Genomic DNA, 23,180 nt, shown 5'->3' on the forward strand with positions numbered 1-23,180 from the left:
GCCCTGCAGTGGCTCCTGGCTGCCTGCTACAGGGTACCAGGACCCCTGTGAGACACGAGGCTTCCCTAGGCCTGGGTTGCCACCAGGGCAGTGTGACAGAGCAGAGGTAGGGTGGCAAAGACAAGTATGTGGAGCAAGATTTGGCGTTGGGATTTGCCAGGAGTCCTCACTGTCTTTGTGATGAACAGGGCTGAAGCTGAACTGCAGAACACCACCCCATCCCATCACTGCCCACTTTAGCAGGTTCGTAGAATCAGGACAGGGACATGCTGGGATAACAGCACCTGTACCCTGAGGTAGAGAAACTGTGACAGGCTGGCCCCCACCAGTGCACTTTAGTTCTAAGTAATTTTTCTAAATTATTTTTAGCCTAAAACTGCACTGGTAAGAGTGATCCTCTCTGGGATCACTGGCAGCATTAGGCCGTGGCACAGGGTGATAGGAAAGGACCTGTATCCACTTTGGGGTTTGCTCTCAGATGCTGCTTTTGGGCCAGAGCAGCTTCCAGCCATCCCCAGCTCTGACAGGAGATGCTGTGTGTGTGCAATGGATCTGTGTTAAAACCCCATGTAACCTTGGTGTGCCACACAGCCTGGGGTAATCCAAAGGGACAAGCTGTGCACAGCAAAGGAGAGCAGTGGGCATGGTCCTGCGTGTCTCAAGTTGCACCTCATTCTGCTGGGGCCTCTGCTACCCACAGCCCTCTTCAGTTTGGTTTCCTTGTTGCTGCTCTTTCATGAATAAACAAGCCACTGAAACATAATCTCTACCATAATGTTTATTAAATAGTAATTTTAAAAGGTTTTTATACAAATCATATAAACACAGTTTTATTTTTTGTTTTGTTTTGTTTGTTACACCAAAGAATCACAGTAAAAGCTCTTTAAGTCCGTAAGTCCTGGCTCAGCCAGTAAATGGTCAAATACCTTGAACTGCAAACCTTGGAGAATTTCCATTTCTGCATATAATTTCTTAATGGTTTAATTCCCATGCTCACCTCCAGCACCTTCCCACAAAATGAAGTCACCCAGAACTACAGCCTGCCCATTAGCAACATGTCCTGCCGTGGGAAGCGTGTGGAGGCAACAGCCCATTTAAGCACAGGCATTAATGCCGATTTTCTTTTTATTTTCTGAAGTTCACAGAGGGAATTGCAATCAGCAAACCTAATCTATTTGCAGAGGAGGATGCAATGAATTGAATGCACCAATGACCTTTCCCCCCCTCCCTGTTGAAGTTACAATCAAACACAGTTTTCCATAGAACAGTAAAGCACCCGGCAGAGGTAAGTGAGGTATTGGCTGTGCAGCATGATCGGCCTTCTCTCGCCTGGCGAGCTCACACGTGGGCCCTGCCCCAGCTGCCAGGGGCCAGCGGGACACATGGGCTGGGCCCGTGCCACCTTAGTGCCAAGGTCAGCAGTACTCCCCTGCCCCAGATCAAGAGATACATTAACACGAGTCAGTCCCACAGAATAAGTCACATACACGATACATACAGAGAATTCACGTGCGTGTGCAAACACACTATTTCTGAATATATCTATATATGAACTCTTCTCTCTGTACGCCTACTAGACACCATAACATCACCTTTTTAATTATATATTTTCACCTATTGTTTGCCTAAGTTGGCTTTTCTACTGTATGGTCCTTTTCCATTCATCCTTCCCCTCTCTGGTGATTTGAAGGGAATGAAATCATTGAGCAGCAGCAATCCAGCTTTGAAATGGTCTGGTACATTTCCTCTCACTGCCTCTGTTTCTTTTGTACAGTAAAATAACACCCCTGTGGAATTTGTCTGTGAAAAACGCCAAAGGAAATAAGGTGATTCGAAAGGAGAATCAGAGACACATTTACTGCTGTTTTTGTCGGGTGCACAGTGTGAATTAGAGAAATGGAGGCTTTGTGTGCGCATCTCCGCGTGTGTACACCGACCGCAGAGGTGCCGATGACGCAGCTGCTCTGCCTGCTCCCCCAGCACATGTGCACCTTTCTCACAGCAGAGAAGGGGTTTTTTCCCTAAAATCTTATTGTCCGAGGGAGCTCTTCATGAAACAGTAGTCAAATGTTCCTATTCCCACAGTGCCAAGGAGTAGCTGTGGCACTGCTCATGTGTCCATGCTCATCTCCTCTCCAAATGTTGCTTGTGTCCCCAAACACCTGGGCTCCTGCACGATGTGTTTGTGGGCCTGGGCAAACTGGGCTTCACAACACATCACATCTTTGTCAATAGCAGTTGGTGAGGAAAATGATGCCATCCCCACCCCAAACTACTTGCCAGGTAAAATGTAAAAACCAGGACATGCCAGGTATTACCAAAGAGCCCCCTGGAAAAGCAAACCCAGTATGACAGAAAGGTTTCTAATTTATCTATGTGCAAGCTGATAGAGGTGATCCACCTGTACTGAACTGGAAATGAAGGCATTGCTTTGGGGTTCAGCATTTCAACTCTTTTTTTCTCCATTCAGTTATTTTCATAACACTCCTGTCCCACAGCACAGTGGTAAGAGGAGAGGTACCAGCTGCCACACAAAGTAGCCAGACCATTTGAAAGTAGAAGGACCAGATTTCTGCTGGGGTCTAACCAGCAGAGAGTGGTGAAGAAGAGCATTTTGTGGGGAAGGATGAAGGCCTCACTTGCTATTTGCTACAGCACTGATCATCAGCTGGAGGAAAAATACTTCTAAGGCACTTGTTCAAAGTAAAAAAAACAACCAAACAGCTCACAGATAGAACTTGGGGGTTTTGCTACTAATCAGGAGCAGCGCAGCTTTGCTCCAAAGGGGATGTGGTGGCAGCTGTTTGGTCCAGCAGTGCTGATGGCACCAGCTCACACCCCCCAGCTCCAGGGACAAGGGGAGCATCAGGAAGGTGAGGGGGTGCCAGTGGGCACCATGGCCAGGCTTCCCAGGGCTGTGGGCATGGCTCCAGCCTCCTTCCCAGTTCATTTTCCCTTCCTGGCACTTTGGAGAGGCCTCAGCACTGTACCTCAAGCCAAACCCCAAATGAAGCCCCCTTCCCAAAGCCATTGCCTAAGCGCCACCAACCCGACAGGCTCTATCTTTCCTTTGCTGCAATTTTCTCATTATAGCAAAAATTAAATGGCAGGCTCAAGAGGGATGGGAGATTCAAATAAAGGCCTTCCTGATGAAGGCCTCTGCTGTTGCAATCAAAGATATGGATTTAATAAATGGCTCTTATTCACAAATCACTTTAAGGCTCTTCAGCTTTTCTCAAAGAGGTGCTTCTACACATAGGGTTTCCCTTCTATTTTCTTTCTTAATGATTTCAGAAAGCACTGTTGTTACTGTTGACAGTAAAGCCAGTATCCCACCTTTCCCCTGCTACCAGGAGAAGGAAAGTCGAAGGTAACAACATGCTTCCATTTTCAGGACCGCAAACTGCAGCTTCCTGTTCTTAGTGTGAAGTGCACAAATCCCTACAATGATATCTGGACGGAGTCTAAAATGGACAGGGGCTCCGTGTGTGTGTGTGTGTTATTTCTAAAGAAATCCCTCAGCCTTCTCAGCAACTTACCAGAGAAAGGAGGTGGGAAATAACAACCAACATTTAGTTTCTCACATCCAAAAGGTAAACCAGGCTCCCTTACCACATCCCAGCCACTCACATCAGCAGAATATGAAGATGAACAAACAAACAAGGGGCTCAGTCCCCCCTCGCCCAGCACAGTCTGGTTTGCAGGAAAGCCACTCGGTCCTGGTGGAGTGTGACCCAGCAGCAAGATCTGGTGGCAGGAGCAGTGCCTCTCCCCACTCCTGCTCCCCTCATTCCCTGTTATGGCATTCAGTTCCCATAGAAAATGGCAAAACAGTACAAAAGTACCCCTCTGCCAGCCCACCTCACCGGGCACAACGCCAAGGGTGATCCCCAGGCACCCATCAGGCCTCCGAGCAGCACTTCTGGTGGTTCATCTTCACCTTGTGCTTGATGCCATCATACAGTTCGAAGTTGTAGTTCTCCAGCGTGGTGGAGCTCCGCGAGGACAGCCCGGCGTACGAGCACGTGCAGTAGAGGAGCAGACCCGCGCAGATGGCCCCAAGGAGGACACCCAGGGAGCTCATTGCTATGATGGTCACCAGGATGGGATCCAGGGTGTACAGCCAGCTTTTCTCTTTGTCCAGCTTCCCGGTTCCTGGAGAGTTAGTAGAGAACAGTGTGTCGTTCCTATCCGATCCAAAGTAATCTGCAGTGGAACGGGCACTTATTATCCAGGGATCACTTTTTACTTCCCCCTCACCTTTTTACATTTCTTACTTGGAGCTGTGATGGCTTTACAAGAGTTAAAGTATATATAGGGGATTATCTCAACAGGATTCACTAACCCAGGTCTAGAAATCATGTGAAGCACCAAACTGGCAAGAAAGTTTGACACCCTGATTCACTTTTAGACATCAGACTATTGACATAGTGTACAAGCATTCTAACCCACCAAAACTCTGGACCTTCCAGTGCCACTAGGTTCAAATCAATCTGTCACAGGTCTCAGACTTAATTTTCTTGATTTACAAGTCAAAATGCCATGCAAGCAGCAATTAATGCTTAAAAGATCAGTTTCACTTGTCCTAACACAAATACAATACATTGACTTCGCAAGGTTGCTGGCTGTTGGAAAACAGGAAAAGAAAACCAATGCCTTTGAATGCTAAGCCATCACTTCAATGTATGTTCTCAAGTGTGTTCTAGCTCCTAACAGCACTAAAGTTGAGATTTGTGAGTAATCTGAGCATCTGATACTGAAACACAGGCTGTCATAGATGAATTGTCCACATGCACATGGACAATGTCCATGTCCATTTGCATACCAACCTGGATCGTCGTTGTCTTCAAAGTCTTGCTCAGAGCTTGGGAATTCATCCTCCATTCTCGGGAAGTTCACTAGAACAACAAAATGGGAAGCACTGTTTGTTAAAAGAGGCCTTCTGGCAGCATCATTGTCACTGCTCACTGGACTGTGAGACCAGCCAGAAGAAAGTAATTGTTAAACTACTACAAGGCTCTTCCTTGTGGAAGGAGTAGGAACTCATTATCTTCCCTTGGCCAAAGTCAATGAAGACTCTTGCACACTTGAGAGAAGAGGATCTTCACACTATGTCACATTTCATAACCACCAGGTCACCAGCTTTTAAGAAGAAAAGAGAGTGAGCAAAAAGCAAAGAAATCAGACACCTTGAATAGCACTAAAATATTGTCATTGGTGCCTCCATAATGGCCATAATTCACTATTAACATGCTCATGGGTATTACCCTTACACCTTTGAGTAGGATCTTAGTGCCTGTCATTACTTGCTGCTAATGCTGGATCCATTTAGCACACACTCTACTTTTCATATTTTCCCATATGTCTGACTGGATATAGAGCTTCAATGACCCAGTTCCTCTTTGGGTTTCAGATAAATTCACAGTAATTTGAGGAATTTATGTGTCTTCATTATATGTTTTAATACAAAAGCTGGTTGAAAGGGAGAGAGAGGCAAATGGTCATATCTAGGCCCTTATGTTAACATTTCCCTGATCCAAATTCCTTTTAGTGGTGACATCTCTTTCTATTGTTCAGCACAGACCAAGGACTAGCAACCAAATGCACATATTATAATCTGAGCAGAAGTAAGTTATTTTCCTGTGCAGTCTTCCTATAATTTTCTCTGCGTACAGTTACCATGGCTCTTTTCCACTTTTCCAAAAGAAAATGTCTTTTCATTTCAATCTGTGAAGAGTTTTCAAAGCTGACTGTAACTTGGGGTACTCAACTGAGAAGGTGTCTTGAAATGATCAGGAATGCAAAAAATCAGGGACTAGAAAGCGCTAGAAGTCACACCTTGGAAGTAGTTGTGATTGGAACCAAGATTACTTTATGCCTTGTGCCAAAATGGCAAGAAGAGTTTAAAGAGGTTACTTACAAATAACCAAAACTAAAGACTGTAACTTGTACCTAAAAAGCCACATGCAAAGAAATTACTCAAAACCTTATAAAAGAACATTTCTGCATATTTGCATGGATATTTAGGACTTGAAAAGGCCTCCTGAATTGTCAAATACACTTTTTTGCTATCCCAGACAATGTGTCAGGCAATGCATGCCAGGGACATGTCAAGGTTCACTTCCAGAGCAGGTCTCTGCTGAAATCCATGCTGGCCCAACACCACCTGACCTCTGCTGGGATAATGACACCTTCTCATTCCTCAGGCAGAATTGTATCTGCACCCAAAGAATGAAGGGATTTTTTTGAATTTGCAAGTGAACCTGGCAACAGGAAGGCTCACAGCCCAACACCTGCCCCTCCTGCCGATGAGTTCTGCATCGAGTGAGTCAGTTAAGCTGACTCAAGGCTGCTGGTACCTTGTCGAAGAAACACAGGTGCACACTGCTTTCTGTAAATCCTCACTTTAGCGGTGAGTTCACATGATTTCTCAACAGTTCTCGAACTGACAGGCCCAGATGGCAACATCTTAGGGCTGGGAGAACTGCCTGAGGGCCTCTTGCAAACATTTAGATCCAAACATGTGGAAAAATAACTTGCAAAGCATTTCACACGTGGAGACGTCTGAGCTGCTAGTCACCCACTGGAAGACAAGCAGTGAGATTTGCCATCCGGGTCACCCACACAACCCTACAGAAACTGTTTGTTGCTCAAAACTGTATGAGCAAAGGTCAAAATTAGATGACAGTCTGCCCAAGGAGTCCATGTGTGGAGAAAGGCTCTTGGAAGTCATTTGACATTCCATATTGTAGCTGCTCTAAATTTTGTGTGAGAACAAGCTAGCAATTTGATCCTTTTGTAATTTCCCAGGGTAGCCTTGAGGGAAAAGCCAGAAATAAAAAAGTATTGGTTAATCAACACTTTCAAAAGAACACCAGTTCTTCCAGCCTGAAAGGAAGGAGCACTGGGAAAACTTGAAAAGAGAGAACATTTATACAAAAAGCCCAGCCTAGAATCTGTTTACTCTTCTAGTGATTTGCTCAATTCCCCATGCTAATACAACTCTTTAGTCCTGCTTAAATGATATCTTCCTACTTGCCTACTTTCCTTCCTCCTCAGGCCCTCATTCTTCTGTTCCCCACATGCCATTTCACTGCTATTTGATTGTATGTTATCATGCAGGGCTCTACACCCTCCGGAAAGCTTTAGAAAAATGTAATTCGACGTTTCTTTTTCCATACTGGGGCTTCTCGAGTCATTAACTGAATCAGCTCAGGCTGTGTGGGAGTCTGTGGGAATTGAAGCTGGTGGTCTCAGTTCAGTTCCTAGTGGAGATGATTTAGAATATAGCCTGTCACAGAATCTAGCCTGCTGTTTGTCATCAGTTAGCCTCCTTTGGGACAAGTCCCAGCAATACATTGACAACTGGAGCAGGCCACAGAAGGCAACTCCCTTAGAAAGTGGTCCCCAGAAAAGCCCTGCAAGCTGGTGGGCAGAATGGGAGAAACATACATCAATCTGTGTTGTGGAAAGCTGCTTCCTTAAAGGGCAGATTTCAGGCACAACTTACCTTGCATTTTAAAAGGGAAAAGTATTCTGGAGAAAGGTAGTCAAGAAAGTTAGGGGGAAACTGTAATTAAATATGAGGAATGATTTCTCCTGAGTGAAAGGCCATTTTTAAAGCCCATGTGCCAAATGATAGCTGTGAGCACATAGCCAGTCCTGGCCAAAAGATGATATTAGCAATGATTTTGGAAACAGCCAGATGCCAAGAAAGGCTGTTATCTGTTGGATCTGAGAGCACTGCCAGCTAAAAGGCTAATTTATGGGACCTGGAAAAAGAAAGATAAAATTCTAATCAGACAAGGGCTGATTTAATACCATGTTTGTATGAACTCACATGGAGGGAGAGCAGGAGAGAATTAGTATTTATATAGAGATTAAAGAATTTCAGTGTACATCTGTTTTAAAATAGTAGCAGGAGTGGGAGGGATTGTGCCAGGGTGGATGACAGGGGCAGGAGAGCAGACAAGGTTCTCTGGTGTCCCACACAGACATATACACATGCCCATGGCAGGAAAGCTCTCCAAACCTGCCCAAGGCAGCTCACCTCTCCAAAGCTGAGCTCACCATGTCTCATGGCACGTACTTCCCACCACACAGGTGCTCAATGCCAGCCCTCCTGCACGGGCTTACCAGCAGCAGCACCACCTCTGGCACAGACCCCCAGGCCAAGCCAAGAACTATTGCTTTGGAGAGAACACCCAGCCCTGATTGCTGGAACCCGGACACATTCTTCCAAGGCAAATGACAACTGTCAAGAAAAAAAATTGCTGTTTCTTTCCAGCCTGACTTTGTCTGGTTTATGTCCAGGCACCAGGTGCTGCCTCCTGCCAGGTCACTGAGGGGAGCTCAATCACCCTGGGGCAGAGCTCTATCACCTGGCATCTCTCTCTGCACACAGGCATTTGCAGATTATCTGTGGTGTCTCTTGGAGTCTTTCTGGCTGAACAAAATGAGCCTCTCAGCAGGAGGTGCCTTTCCCAAACAATATATCAAACTTGCAGTAATTTCCAGATCTTTTTATTGCCTGCCTAGAGCCACTCTGGCACAGGATAGCCTGGCCTGGAGAGCACGCAGGATGCACTCCCACCATCCCTGTGCTCCTGCTCCCCACTTTCTGTAGGGGTCCACAAGCTCTGGGGCTGAAAGCCATGCACCAGGGGATGGGTGCTTTGTGAGCTCTGCTCCTTACAGTCTTTCATTCCCACTAATATCTGTGGCTGTGCCTGATGGGACAAAAAAAGCAGAGTGTGTAGGAGGAAGAAAAACAAATTGCTGGTTTTGGGGAAATAAGCAGCACATGGTTGTTTCCCCACTGTGGAAAGGACTCGAGGGCAGCCAGCTACACGCTCACCCCTCTCTCCTGCTGCTACAACATCCCTCTTGGCCAGTGCTATGCTGCCCAGTGAAGGGAGCGTAGGAGGTACACTGCTGCTCTGCTGCCAAACAAGTGCCCGTGAGGGTCTGAAACATTAAATGCAGCCAAAGCTAGGAAAACGGGGTCAGAAATTGACATTTCCCAGTCTTGGCATAACGAGGCAGAGCCCCGGCTCTGCTCTCATCCTTGCTTTTCTCTCTTTGCTCATTCCCAGTCCTTTTCTCTCCACAGCAATAGTGTGACTCCAACACACATCACTTTGTTTTGACACGGCGGAGCAGCCGCCGTGGCCTCGCCTTGACACCGCTCTGCTTGGCGCAGCGCAGCGCTGCTCCTCTGGCTGGGAGCCCCGGGGCTGGGGGCACCTCCCACCCTCGGCAAATGGAGAGGCACTGCTCACAGCAGCAGCACAGGCTCCAAGCAGAAACACTCCCTCTCAATCCCCCATTGCTCTATTTCCAGCTGAAAATCCACCTCACTTCTCTCTTTCCCACTCCTCCAGAAACACAGGACTACTTTAGTTTACAGAAGGGATAAATCCCTGCCAAATTTCAAATTAAAACAGTGCTTTGGCTACAGTTGAGCATCAAAGAAAGCAAACAAGCTGCCACTCCCTGGCTTGGCCTCCCTCTGCAGTGCAGGAACTGCTGGACCTTATTCTCAGATTGCCTTGGGGCTGCCCTGGTGGCAGCCAACTGTGCACACCTCAGACCACCACAAAACCATTGTCAAACTGAGGGGCATGGATGATCTCTTGCAATCCTTGGGCTTCCCATATGAAGATAAGGTGGGAAAGTATGGCTGGGCAGCTGAAGACCCCCCCACCAAAAGCACCTGGAGACCTGAAGCCAGGCTGGGTGTTTGGTGTGGAGGTGGCCATGAGCAGGCAGCTATTTCCAGCCGTGGTGCTGCCCTCCAACATGTGGCACCTGGCCCTGCTGAACGCACAGCAGGTGGCCAAGGTGGCTACCCAAAATGAGTACCCTGCCAACCCTCCCTGCAGCAGACACATCCCCCATTGCAGCCTGACCCCTTCTCCAGCCCTGCTTTTGCACCTCCCCTCAGCAGCGGCACTGGGCCAAGGAAACAGTGGTGGTGGCATGTGTGTGTACAGCATGACTGTGGCATTACACAGTGTAATCCTCTCCTCTCCCCCTCTCAGCTCTGGAGAACCCAGGTAAGGAGCTGCCATGCAGGTTCTGCACTCTGTGCTGAGCTCACCTACCCCAAACCGAGCGGCTCCTCGGCGAAGGGCGGCACTGGCCCCCGCTGCCACGGAGCTGGGGGAGAAGCTGGCAGCCCTGTGGCATCCTGGTATGTTTATCACCCTCCCCGTTGTTGCTGTTTGTTTTTACAGTGCAGTGGCTAACAACACGATGCCTCAAACTGGCAGTCACGCCTGCAGTTTCTGCTCAGAGCCGCCAAAGCCTCTGATGGAGGAGCTGTGGCAGAAAGCCAAGCGGCTGTCCAAGCTCGCCTCGGGGCCTCGCCTGCTGTCTGCACGCCTCACTCTGCCCCTGACACGGGCTAGGTGGGCGCTGGCCCTGGTAAAGTCAGCAGGTTTTCACAGGGTTTCTAGAGGGACAAAAATCCAAACACAGCCCCACACACAGCCTGGTTTCTACCTTGTTCCCTTGCACGTGGCACCAGAGGCGTTTCCACCAGGCCAGGAAAAGCCAACTTCACCCCCACAGCCCGGGGACAAGCAGCTCTGGGCACCCTGTGCCAAGTGCCATCCTGCAGGTGCCTGCCCTGGCAGGAGGCTGACCCAACTGCGGCTGGTGACTGAGCTCTGCAGCCTGCTCCTGCCCGATCAGCCATCTCAGGCACGCTGACATTGCCAAGGCACAGCAGCGCCTTTCCCACGGCACCCTTTGCTTTGCCAGGTCAGTGCTCCCTCTCTCACATCACTGTTAGGCACTGGCTTTGCCCCAGTGCTTACAGAGAGCGCCCATGGACCCCCTTCTGCTCCTTCAGCACAACACCAACTGCAGAGATAAGATAAAAAGATTGACACCATCACAGCACATACCACTAGGGAGCCACGCCCAAAGCCTCCCCGTGGCACACAGGACACAATGCTGTTCCCTGAAAAACAGAGCCCCCACTGCTCCCCCAAAAAGTTTTCCTCTTTTTTTTTTAAGTAGACACATAAATGCCTAAAGTTACTGGCAGAAGAGTTTGCATCAAAATCACACTAAGCTGTATTTATTTCCTTAAACAAAGCATGCTAATTTTAGCTGCTTTCTTCCCTAGGATGTGCTGCAGCCTGAGCAGCACCCAACTCTCCGGCCAATCTGTCTGTGGCGCACGTACGGAATAATTAATCCTGAACAATTTCTCCCTTTTCGTCTGTTTACTTAACAGAATTTTTTTCTTCCTTGTTGGGAAGCCATCAGTCACTCTCTCTCCCTCCCTGTTTTTCACATGTGCATATTTGTTTTGAATTTTGCTTGAACAGTCGCTGAAGTGTACAAAATGCAAATTACAAGTGTAATTTGCTTTGCTGTACAATTACAGGGAAAAAAAGCCCTCTCCCAAAAAAGCAGCATGGGTACTCAGCTTTGCTTGTGTTTGAATAGCCAGTGTGAGGGATCACATTTGAATTATTTTTTTGTTGATGGCCTGAATTCCTAGTAAAGTCAGGAAGTTTTGTTGCAAAGCTGAGCTTTATGCCAGGGTAAAGAATATGAGAGAAGGAAAATAAAGAGGGAAGGAAAAACCTCTCAAACTTGCAGCAAAATATATTTCACATGAAATGTGATGCTGCTGACTCTGCTGAAGGGGTGAAGGGTGCACATAGGGAAGATGGAAAGCAGACCTGCTGCAGCAGAAGTCCCTGTAGTAACAAGTTGGGAGGACTCAGGTGGAGGGAAAGCAGGGACCTACACCTGTCCAAACACTCGCACAGGTCCCCTGCACAGTCTGACACGCAGAAACAGGGACTGCAGAGAAGAGGAAAGGAAAGCATTGCTGCTTTCATTATTAATTTTGCTAATGGCTTACCCATTTTTTGCTGAGCTCAGGGAGGGAGCATGTGGCTCAGCTGAGCTGGCAGCCAGGCCAGCCCCAGGGGCCCTGGAAAGTCGGATGTCCTGTCTCCAGGGGCCCCAGCTGGAGAATTTCTGTGTAATCACACTGAGCAATTTAGCACTTAGGCAATGCTGGTGAAATCCCCAAACAATCCCAAGAGTCAGTCCAGCCTCCCCAAACTCCCATAAGGCCTGGTACAAATGTAATGGATCTAAAAGCTGCTGTTAATACCCAATCCTGAGTGCAGCGAGGCAGGGAGCCCACAGCATCTGGGCTGCTGGGAGCTGGGTCTGCACGCAGCAGGAACTGGAGCTCCACTTGGCTAAAAGGAATAGTCCTGATGCTCCAAAGAGTTTTGGAACTCTCCTTTGCTTCAACCCACAGCGTTGTCATTAGCAAAGAAAGAAGAAGAAAGAAAAACCCCAGATATTTGTATAAAAATATCATCATTTTATTACATTCCACACAATACATCTTCAAAGAATTTCAAATTTCCACAAGATATTTTTCACACACAGGCAACTGGGCATTGCTGGGGATGTCAGGGCTCAAGGAGCAGGGGAGAACTGGGAGTAAAAATCGAAGTGACCTTCTGTTTTGTCTTTGGTGATTTTGGTTTAAAAGACAGGGTGCCACATTCTCCTCTCTGACACACCAATGCACACTTGCTAAGTCTGTGGGGGTGAACCTGGTCAAAGTGAAATCGTCTGAACTAGGGAGACTGAGCTGACTTTGGAAACGGGACAATATCATCTGCTGACATGGCTTGGGCTGCCTTGAAAGTAAGCACATGCCAGTATTTCACATCTGTTTTAATTTGCAGCTGACCAAGGGGGATAGGAATCCACATCCCAAACCAGATGCACTGCAACACCAGTGCTGTGTGATGAGGAGGCTCACACTGAAAGCACTCTTACCCTGGAAACTCCTCTCCAGGGACCTTTCAATGGCACTGCCTTCCAGGTGGCAGGAGCTCCCTGGGTCTGTTCTGGCCCTGTGGGACAGGCATGTCCCTGCTGCTCTCCAAAACCTTGTGGGAGCCAGGCCCAGGTGCCATGAGCACCCACCATACCTAATGTGCTCACCATGGCACATCACCCTGGGCTTTTCTGCACTCCTTGCTTGTTTCAGACACTTGCTGCTGCAGCTGAGAGGATCCCACTGAAATCTGCTGTGAAACCAGCACGGGGAACTGAAACTGGCTGCACGAAATTAAGGCAAGGATGGGGATAGAGTGACACCCCCATTGACAGAGATCCCCTTGGGACAGGGCTATGCTGCAACAGAGGCCAATACCACTTCAGCACAGTTTGTATTTTTACTTTTTTTCCCAGACCAAAAGGCAGCTCAAGACTGCAGGGAAGTTAACAGAGCTGCTCATCTTGATTCATTTTATGCAATATTAATGGGCAAAGGAGGGATGGGCACTAGCAAGTTTAGAAGGGGGGAGGGAATCTGATCAGTCATCACAGATGGACACAAACAAGATGGAGAACCTTGCTCACTGGAGGTACTTTTTTTGCCTGCAAACAGATTAGGGTTAAAAATTCAAACCACTTTTGCATGTCATCATTCAGTAATTTATATAAGGCATTTCCACTACAATACACTGGGCCATTCAACAGTCAGAGGCATGTGGAGGCTCCTCCTTGCCTCCCCAGTTAAAGCAGCAGCAATAGCTGGGCCCCCCAGGTGCACTGGCTGGGCTTGGCTTGCTAGATGTTACTGGTGCTCTAAGAAGCAGAACATTAGCAAACGCAAAACTGACATTCTAGAAAGTCAACGGGCAATTTTTATGATTCAGCAGCTATGGATTGGGCAGAAGGAAAAAAATCAAACCCAGAAAAGGGAACTATACTTCTCCCTTGAACATTTCTAGCAGAAAGACAAGGAGGAGCCCTCTGCCCCTTCCCTGTGTAAAAGCAAAACCATCAGCACCCAAAGTGAGGATACTTATTAAATAAATAAACCTTCAATTCTCAAGAAACTACAGTATTTAGCATCCACTAAGACCTGCTGAAGTCTACGTGTTACCCTAAGGCTGGCTTTAACAGATACAAACAAAACATTCATTATGAGCTTCTCTGATATAAGGCAACTTTAAATAGATTCACTTGCAGGTGGGGGAAGAGGAGGGCTTCCCCTCCCTCTTCCAAACAATGGCTGTGTTTTCATGTTGGCTGCAGAAAGAATAAAATGGAGAGATCTCTTGCTTTTTGAATGTCTATGGACCTCTCTGGATTCTTCTAGCCACCTGAGGCGGACATTCCTACTGTCCAGCCTGGCCTTTTCTCAATTTGCACCCAAGACATTAACACTATCAAACAAGAAACCCAGCCAAAGCTAGATAAGGCAACAAAAAAGCATTGCTCTCTTCCCCAGGTAAACAAATCAGGGCATTCACCATAAACACGTCCCAGACCTTCCAGAGAGGAGGTGGGAAGGAGGGAAAATTAACAACAACAAAAACAAAAATAAAAGCATTCCCTGTGCAAGTAGAAGCAACAACAAGCAAATTAAAAAGGGGCTGTTTCTAAATATACATTCAGTCAGTCAGACACACACAGTCCCATGCACACTCACACACACAGGTTTAGCACATGCACACGAGCCTCACACACAAGCTTCCAGGCTCACCATCAGGTTCCCTTGCAGGTTGCCTACGGGGAGGAGAAAAAAATCCCAAAACCCAAAGAAGCCGACCAACAACAAAAAAAAACCAACTCCCCAAACAAACACAACAAAACAAAATAAACCCCCACCTGACACCCCAAGTATCTTTGAAAAGTAATAGAAAGGGAGCGTTCACTTTTGAAGTGAAGGGGCGGTGTGTCTCTTCTGGCGATCCAAGATGCAGCATTAGTTTAGAGTTTGTAAAAGATCTGGGGAGGGCTGGGGGACAGAGAAGGGATGGAGATATCTAAGAGTTCACACGTATGCTAAGTAAGGAAAAAAGTGCAAAACTGAGGCAACGTATTTGAAGTCTTAGTTTCTGTCTGTCTGTCTGTCTGTTTTGTGTTTTGTTTGCTTTCTCGTTCCTGTTCGGCTCTCAGCAGCGCAAGCTGGGGTCTTGCTCTAGTTTTATGGTTAGGGTGGGCTCCACGGCCACAGGGGCCCCGTTGGCATAGTGGGAGGTTTTGTAGGTGATGGAGTGATCACTCTTCTTGGCCGCATAGCGGAACCGGTGGTAGTGGAGCACAAGGGCCAGCGCGACGGAGACCAGCACCACAACAGCACCTCCGGCGGCAATAACGTAATACCAGTAGGCTGGGATGGGCTGCACTGACACCGTGTCCACTGTGGGCTCGGTCCCTGGCAGGAGGGTTGCCCCTGGGAAGGAGACACAGAACAGGGTTGCTAGGTGGGAGGCATGCAGACGCACAAAAAGAAACACACATGCTTTCAAGAGTACAGCACGGAGCAACACGAGGTCCCACGGCCGCCTCCAGATACAGGGCGTGCTCCTAGGGGAGGGCACAGACTGGCATTTGCTGAGCCCACATTTTCAAGGGCCTTTCCCTTCCCTTTTAATTAATCAGGCTGCCTGGAACGCAATACAAATTCCATATGCACTATTATTACTGTTATTTTTGGCATCAATGAATGTTTTTTCCCTTTCTTTATTTTGGCCATCTCCAGATCAGCCACCTGATTTTGTCTCCACATGGCAGATGTTGTCAAGTAGTGACAGAACACATCACGTTCGTAATTGGAAGTAAAGCATAATCTCAGATGGCTGAGGAAGTTACCACAGGAGACTGGGAAAGAGATTACAGGGAGAAGCATTTGTCATTCTTACTGCAAAGACAGAGAAGAAGTTCTCTGTCTGAAAGTGCTCTGCACACAGGTCTAGTCTCACTAGGTGCCCCATTCACAGACCTACACAGATTTCCTTACTATTTCTTGAAGCAAGAAGGGATGGTAATAATTATTAACAGGGCATGGGCTGCAAAATTCAACTCAATATTCAGACAAGAAACTTATGCTCTCTGCAGCTTCAGCAAGCCAGGACTATGGATTCATGCTGATAAAGCACCACACCTCGGGAGGGCTGGAGAAGCACCAGGCTCCCTTGAACTCATGGGCAGGCAGTGCCCAGACTCAGCCCAGCCACGGCCAGCCCTTCCTGCTCTTGCAGCTGCGGCGTGTTGCAGGGCAGGGCTGCCGGGCTGCTGTCCCTGGCCGGGTCACTCGGGGACATCCTGCCCACATCTGTGGCTCAGGGGGCCCACACAGCCTGCATGCACCGCAGCGCCCACGGCAGGACCGCTCTGCACTGCTGCTGCTGCTCCCACCTCCCCGGCAGCGCTCCCAGGGGAGAGCTGCAAATAACTAGGGAGGGAGGTATTTTTGCACCATGTTTATTTACTGGTTACTTCAAGGGGGCTGCAGTGCCCAGGGAAATTCTCAGGAGGGTTTGCTCTGCTGCTGGACACATTGACCCCCTTCCTGTGCTCACCCTCTCCTCCTGCCCCTGGCTGGCTAGTGGGGGCAGCTCCCTGACTCGGTGCTGGCCTGCAGAACTTTGGGGGCTCCTGGGTTTGGTGTCCGCACAGTGTTGAGCTCTGTGCTAACCAAACTCCAGCTCGGTTTCCTGAGCAGGCTTGGAGGACACCAAGGGGAAAACACAAAACAGTGCAGGATGCGCTCAGCTTTGCCAGCAGCAAGGGCATCTTGCAGCACAGCCTCTGCCCTCCCCTACAAACACTGCCTAACAGCAGAGTCACTGGCTGGAAATTTGGGATGGCGACGGCTTTGCTGCTAGTGGCACAGGAGATGAGGCAAAATGATGGTTCCTCTGCCACTCACAGGGCTTTTCTCCTCTCCCTATTCCTGAAAAACTGGGCACAGGGACTAAAACCAAGAATGAACAGTGCACCCAGATGAATAGCTACAACAACAACAAAAAAAAAACACCTCAAAAGCTAGGAAAAATACACACAAGCAAGACAAATCCTGCTTTTATAGAGCAGGAGGCTGGGAACCACCCACATATTTGTCATTGTAGGCAAGGAACTCGGATGTCTCAGGAGAAGCCTAACTGGAGATATGCTGCTCTCAACCTGTCTCACCCCAGCTGCCCCTCACCATCAGGAGCGGGGGTGGCCCTGTCCCTCCTGCCCCCCAACAGTGCCTGCAGAAGGGGCATACAGGCTGGGCTGTGTGCTAAGGATGGCAAAGGTAGGGAGCAGGCAGCCCTCTGACCTCCTTCCCTAACTCCACTGGGCATGCTGGTTTGGGGACTGAAAGCAGCACATCCCTGTGCCTCCCCAGCAGCTGCTGCCCCTCACCTGTCTGCATGGGGCTGGCAGTGTGGGACATCCCACGGGGGCTGCTGCCAGCTCCCTGGGAGGCTGAGCATGTTCAGTGCTGCCTTGAGCCTCACTGATAACCCCCCACTGTCTCTCTCCACAGATCCAGCTGGCTGAGCTGGCCCAGACCCGAATGTGACCCAGCACCATCCCCAATGGATCAGCAACACCTCTCCTGTGCCTGACAGCATGGGGGTGCTGGGCTGACCCCCAGGGAAATCGTGGGGCTGATTGCTGTATAGAGGCCACTTGTGTTTACACTTGGTGACAGTCTCTGCTTACATAGCACCTTGTTTCAGTGAGAGATTTACAAACAAACAGCCTCTCACACCACTGATATGCAGCAGGTCCCATGGTGGGAGCTGGGATGGGGAGAGGGGCAGGTGTCAGGGGTGACAAGAGCCCCTGAGTCTCAAGAGAGTGGGAGGAAGGCTTCCTGCTGATGGTTGTACATTGCCCAGTGGGAGGCTGAGTGTACAAAGGGTGGGTCTGGCCAGAGAGGAGCACGTGCCATAGTGCCCAGCCTGCAGCCCTTGCCCCTTCCCTGTGCATCTCTGCCTGCCTGGGGATGGAGGGAAGCAGCATGATGTACTGAAGATGATCCTGCTTGTGGGAAAGGTCCCTTGGGGAACTCAAGCTGGCTGCAGCTTCAGGACAGCCCCTGCTTGGCCCTGACCCACTCCAGATGTCCCAGCCAGGGCTTCAAGCATGAGGGTGGTGCAGAGCCCTTCCTCAACCCCTGTTTCCACACTGCATGGTCCTGCTGAGGAGATAGCAGAAGTCTGGAGAGTTCATTTAGCAACTGAAGTCATTAAGGAATCACACTCAGTTGTCTCTAAGCCCTAATGAAGCCAATTCCCAGTATTAATGATTGTTCTTCCTTACATTGCCAGACACTAAATATAGCTGCCCATCCACTCAACACACAGAGCTGATGTTATCTGCTCTGTTTTTACTGGCTCTGCTGCTCTCTGGAAGTTTTCTGTTATATTAGTGGAGAAGTTCACTGCTCAGGGAGATGGAAAAAAAAATCCATCTTCTTAACTTAATAATTTTTCCACTCCCCTTTGCCTTCTGCCACACACACACTTGCCCTTCCTCATTTATTCACTAGTGCTCTCATCTTAATAAAGAACTGCCTCCTGCTGTTGTTGTCAAGTTTGTGGCTGCTGTGTTTATGGCACAGCTTGGAACACCAGTCAGTGGAAACCTGATTTAATCCTTAGAGGGTGGATATTTTACATGGTTGTGCTGCTGGTCCTCGCACCTCCACCCTGGCCAGGTACTGCCCCATTCTCTTTCCAGTAGGGAACACTCTATAGGGACTAGTTTTGGAGTTTTGCACTGAGAATCAAAACCCAAAGAAGGAAAAGCAATAGTCATCTAGGAAAGAAAAAGGAGAAAATCCTTTCCAGAAAGCTGCCTGGAGGGCTGCCCGCCTTGCTCTGCCACTGCCGTGTCACAGCTCATATTCCTTCCCGAAATCACTGACATTAACTGCTGTGGACAAGCAACACAGCTGGACTTTTCACAGATGACACAGATGAAAGCAAGTATTACACTCATCTAATCTGAATGCCACAAAACCAGTGTCAGTCTCAACCCCATAACTGCTACCTGTCATTGCTCCAGAGAGATATCTCTATCTTGACTTTAGGATACCAGCAGGGAGAGAATCCACCAGTCCCAAAGGTAAATTCTCCCTGTGGTTTTTCTCCATGGTTTTTCTCCATGCATTATTTGGAATATATCTCTTATTTTTCACCTGGTATTTATCTAATTCCTTGTTTCCAGACACTTGTTGTACCCTTTCTTTAAGGGTGGAATGCATCAATGCTCAAAGGCAGTACAGTTGAAGCACACTTTCCTGGTCCTGTAAGGTCCCAAACTACTAGGTGAAACATACTCCACCTACACAAATTCTCTTCTTATTATTTGCTTTGTGATCCTGGAGCCTGTAAGGTGCATATTTTCAGCTTTGCTCCCAAGCCAGGAGAGGAAGGATTTGCTATTATTTTTAATGGTATCTGACTTTTTCAGTTCATCATGTAATTGCAGGAGTGGGGGCTATAGAACATCTCAGTAATTCATGCATGGTTTTTCCTCTCCAGCTCCATTTTTTTCTCCAGCCAGGGACTTCTTTCCCTCATTTTACCCTCCCCTTCTGTTGGGCATGTCTGTCTCTCCCTCATTTTAATTATCATGTAATTGCCTCCAGTCTTCATCTTCACTTCTCCATCTTTTCCCTCTGCACTTTACTTTTTCTTCCCAGGTCAGTCCATCCCTCTGTGCCATCTATACCTGCCAACCATCCAGGGGAACCTTTTCAAACTTTTGCTGCAATTGCAATTGCTCCCCTGTTACGACCATGCTAGGATGTCCTTGAGGGAGCCAGGAATGGGCAGGAGCTGCTGGAACAAGCTGGCAAGTGCCTGTAACAGCATCTGCCTGTGGTGCTCAGGGACCTCACTGTTTCTCCCCAGCCAGTGTGCCCTGGGGACTACGATGGGGAAGTGGAGGCACTCAGGCAGCAGGGCAGGGCAAAGGGGAAGACAAGCAATATGAATTAGCAGGACTTTAGGATAGACTTTAGAATAGAATGTGAGGACCCAGAGAGGGGTTCAAACTGTAACAAGTCTCAAAAGACAAGGATGGTGTTTGTAAAATAGATACCAGACCAGGCCTAGGAGAATGCAGAGCAATGGTGGAAGTCATGAATGGTTGTGAGGCTTTAACTGCCACCTGAGAATATCACAGCAGCTTTTCAGTAACACCACAAGCCTGAATATCAGATAAATAAGCCTATAAACAAGCAGAACTGAATTCCTAGTTGTTACACTATGGGTGTGACTGTAAAACATGGTGTTAGACCCTGCACTTGTCCCTCACATTGGTAACACTCCACAGGCTGAATCCCCAGGGACAGAGTCGTGCATGTCCCTTCAGTCTCAGGCGCCTGCTTTGCCATCGCTCCCAATGCACACACCCAGGAGAGACAGCTCTGCCCACATGGAAATGCAGCTGCTTCTAGGATAGAGTCCAGCCATATCTTACAGTTCACCAGCACAGTACAGACGTCATGTCCCAGTGAAAGCAAAGGGCATGTTGATTCAATTGACAAAACAACTCTCAAAATTAAGGGGAACTCCAAGTTTGCTCTTCATCACAACACAACCCCAGACATATTCCTGAAGAGGCAGGCAGGAAAACAAAATCCAAATTTCAAAAACCCATAAACCCCTCAGACTAAACTGATGTCTGCAGAAGTAGATAGTTTTTCCCACCCCAGAACAAGACAAACAGCACCCCCCCTGAAAAGAGAGAGGCAGTTCCTTGGAGTTCCTCACCTTTTCTCCTGCCCTGCAGGTTTGATCAGAGAAGTGTTGGTTTCTATTCTCCAGGCTAGTATTAAGCTGTTAAATATACCATTTTCACCTTGTTTTCCTTTTATTCACTGTCACCTTCAGAGCTTCTGATGGCAGTTTTCTCTCTCACTTATACCTCCCAACTCCCTTCCCCTTCCAAGCAGACTCACCCCACCCTCCTTTGCCAGCACTGAACATGCCACTGCCAGAGCATCTGTGAGCTAGAGAACCACCTTCCCTCACAACAATGTGAATTACTCCCACCAGATTTCACTTTTAACTGGCTACTCTTTTTTTTCCATTTAAGTCAGTTGAAAACTACTCTTTATTCTTCAGCCTTCCAGGCTTAGCTGCTCTTCAGGAGCTAAGTGCTTCTCATGATGGCAGGTTTCCTAACGCTATTCAGTCCCAAGACGGGGGACTTGCCTGCTTGCCTGTTTTCTGTCACCTAGCAGAAGTCAGAGGATGCCATCTCCTGCTGCTGTGGTGGGGGAAGTTTAGTACACACTTGCCATTTCAGTGCTCAGAACATTTGCTGTTTGTACAAGCACACACATTGCTTTCCTTTGATGTAAAAGCCCATGCCAGCAGAACAAAACCACCAAGAGAAGTGCAGTTTTACCTGGAAAGTAGGAGTTCTCACCTGGGAAAGCTGTGATGGGTTCTGCAGAGGAAAAACAAAAACTCATGTTAGAGAGGAGAGTATTACACCAAGTCCTCAGTTCACATCCTCATTGATTTGCAGTGGCTGAGTGAAGCAGGCTTCCACAGGAGCCACTCGCTGGGAACAGCACAGGGAGCCAGCCAACCTCAGCCAGGACTGTGAGAAACCTGGCTCCAGCTGGGGACCAAACAGACACAAAAAGCTTTGACTCAAACACACTTCAGAGGAAAATATGTCTGAGGTTGAGGGTCATTTATATTCAGCCTGGCTGGCCTGAGTCATCCAATGACAAAGCCTCACCTGGCCCAGTGATGAAACCCTGAAACCCCCTAAATTTCCAAAAGTGGTTTTGGTTCTGGCTCAACTCTGGCACTGTTTCTCACACGGGAACTGTGTTAATTCTGGGCAGTGATGCCCTGCTCCTCTCCATCTCACAGTGACAAGAAACAAAGGCAAGTGATAGTTTTCCTTCTTTCAAGATACTTTGAAGATGTAATCTATTACAAATTACTGGATCTGAAAAGCAATAATCGGTACTTACTACTGATTACTTTCTTGCAGAAGTAATAGACTTCTGATTATTTTTAGATTACTTCTGCATTATGCCTGTGAGTCACAGAAGCAGACTCTGGCTCTACTGAGTGCTATGAAATCATCATTTGGGTTCAAAATGCGAATGACACATTTGTCAAAGGAAAAAATTATTGTGACTTATTAGCATTCTTTCATGCTAAAAAGGAATCAGATTACTTCCAAGGATTATATTTGAAAAAACAGTAGCCTGTGCTGGAGTCAGCTATTCTCATGGCTGTGAAAGAAAGACAGCAGCATGGTATTGCTACCATTTCATTATTATTTTGGTGAAACTGGAAATGACCCCTAAGTTATGTTAAAGTTTGCAGTGGGAACCCTTTGCTGGAAATGTTTGTTTCAGAGCCATCTGAAACAAACAATCCTTATGGGTTTTAAGATCCACATTCAACTTCCTAGACAGGGTAAAATAATTTTGTATAGCAGTTAGGTGTGTTTTTTGGTCTGAAAATGCTTGAAACTTCATAATTTATTAATGCATTTGTTTTTGAAATATTAAGCTTTAGGTTCATGAGGCCCAAGATACAATAAGACTGGAGCTAGGTGAATTGCTGAGCTCCAAAGAAGTTAGATAGGAAATACTATTAGTGTTAATCATGGCTCTTGCTTCTCTTTAATGCCATAGAAGGCAAGAGATTAAAACACCACTGTCAAGCCTTAAATACAGGGAATTTGACATCTGAAGTATTAGCTCCTTTGACAGATGGGAGACCAGCAGAGTTCAAAGCATCAAAGAAACGGGGACTGATGGTGCTTAAGAGCCTCTCTGGGACACTCCTAGTCCTGTGTTTTATTATCAGTGCTGGTTTCTGCACCATCTTTACCCTCACCTGCCCACATAGGGCGGCAAGCAATGTAAGCAGCTCTTTCCAAGCATGGTTTGTCTGGTGCTTCCTCCCCTGAGAAACACCCCCTGGGACAGAGTGTTTGTCCTGCTTGGGCTGGGAGGCACTGGGATCATCCCTTGGTGGGAGTAAGGAGAGCAGCTTCACTGAATGGGGCTTTTCAAAGCCCAAAAAGGAGAGAAGCTCTTCCCTGCTTTTTTCATTGGCTTCAGGATGGGTCAGACACTTCCTAGTGAAACATGCTTCTCCCAGGACATGCACAAGAGCAGGACCTTGCTGCTCCGGGCAGCTCTCAGCACAGCTCCCACTAATTAAATACTGCTGGTCCCATGCTCAGCTGGGATACCTCTAAATACACACCCAAGCAAGACAGCAGCCAGAGCCATCCGCGTGATTGCAATTTCCTCCAGCTAGAGGAAAAGTGCAGGCAGTGGCTCCGCCTGCAAACTGCTGAAACACTTTTTTGCTCCTTTTTTTCCCCCAAGTCCT

General features: G+C 47.9%; 1 protein-coding gene across 4 annotated transcripts in view; it reads right to left on the bottom strand.

Annotated features, from left to right (window-relative positions):
- Positions 1-760: 760 nt before the first annotated feature.
- NRP2 (neuropilin 2) overlaps positions 761-23,180 on the bottom strand; it is an 89,330-nt gene continuing 66,910 nt past the window's right edge. Inside the window, exons 15-17 of one of the 4 annotated variants that reach the window (XM_036386539.2) lie at positions 21,235-21,255; positions 4,830-4,898; positions 761-4,206 (exon numbers count right to left, since the gene is read on the bottom strand). In XM_036386539.2, the coding sequence (XP_036242432.1) occupies positions 3,902-4,206; positions 4,830-4,898; positions 21,235-21,255 (395 nt within the window). In that variant the 3' untranslated portion in view covers positions 761-3,901. Of the gene's footprint in view, positions 4,207-4,829; positions 4,899-12,341; positions 15,245-21,213; positions 21,256-23,180 lie in introns of those variants that run through there. The other 3 variants (XM_036386540.2, XM_036386543.2, XM_036386541.2) reach the window with 3 other exon arrangements.

The sequence above is a fragment of the Molothrus ater genome, chromosome 7 (genome assembly GCF_012460135.2).
Source record: "Molothrus ater isolate BHLD 08-10-18 breed brown headed cowbird chromosome 7, BPBGC_Mater_1.1, whole genome shotgun sequence".
Taxonomy (NCBI): domain Eukaryota; kingdom Metazoa; phylum Chordata; class Aves; order Passeriformes; family Icteridae; genus Molothrus; species Molothrus ater.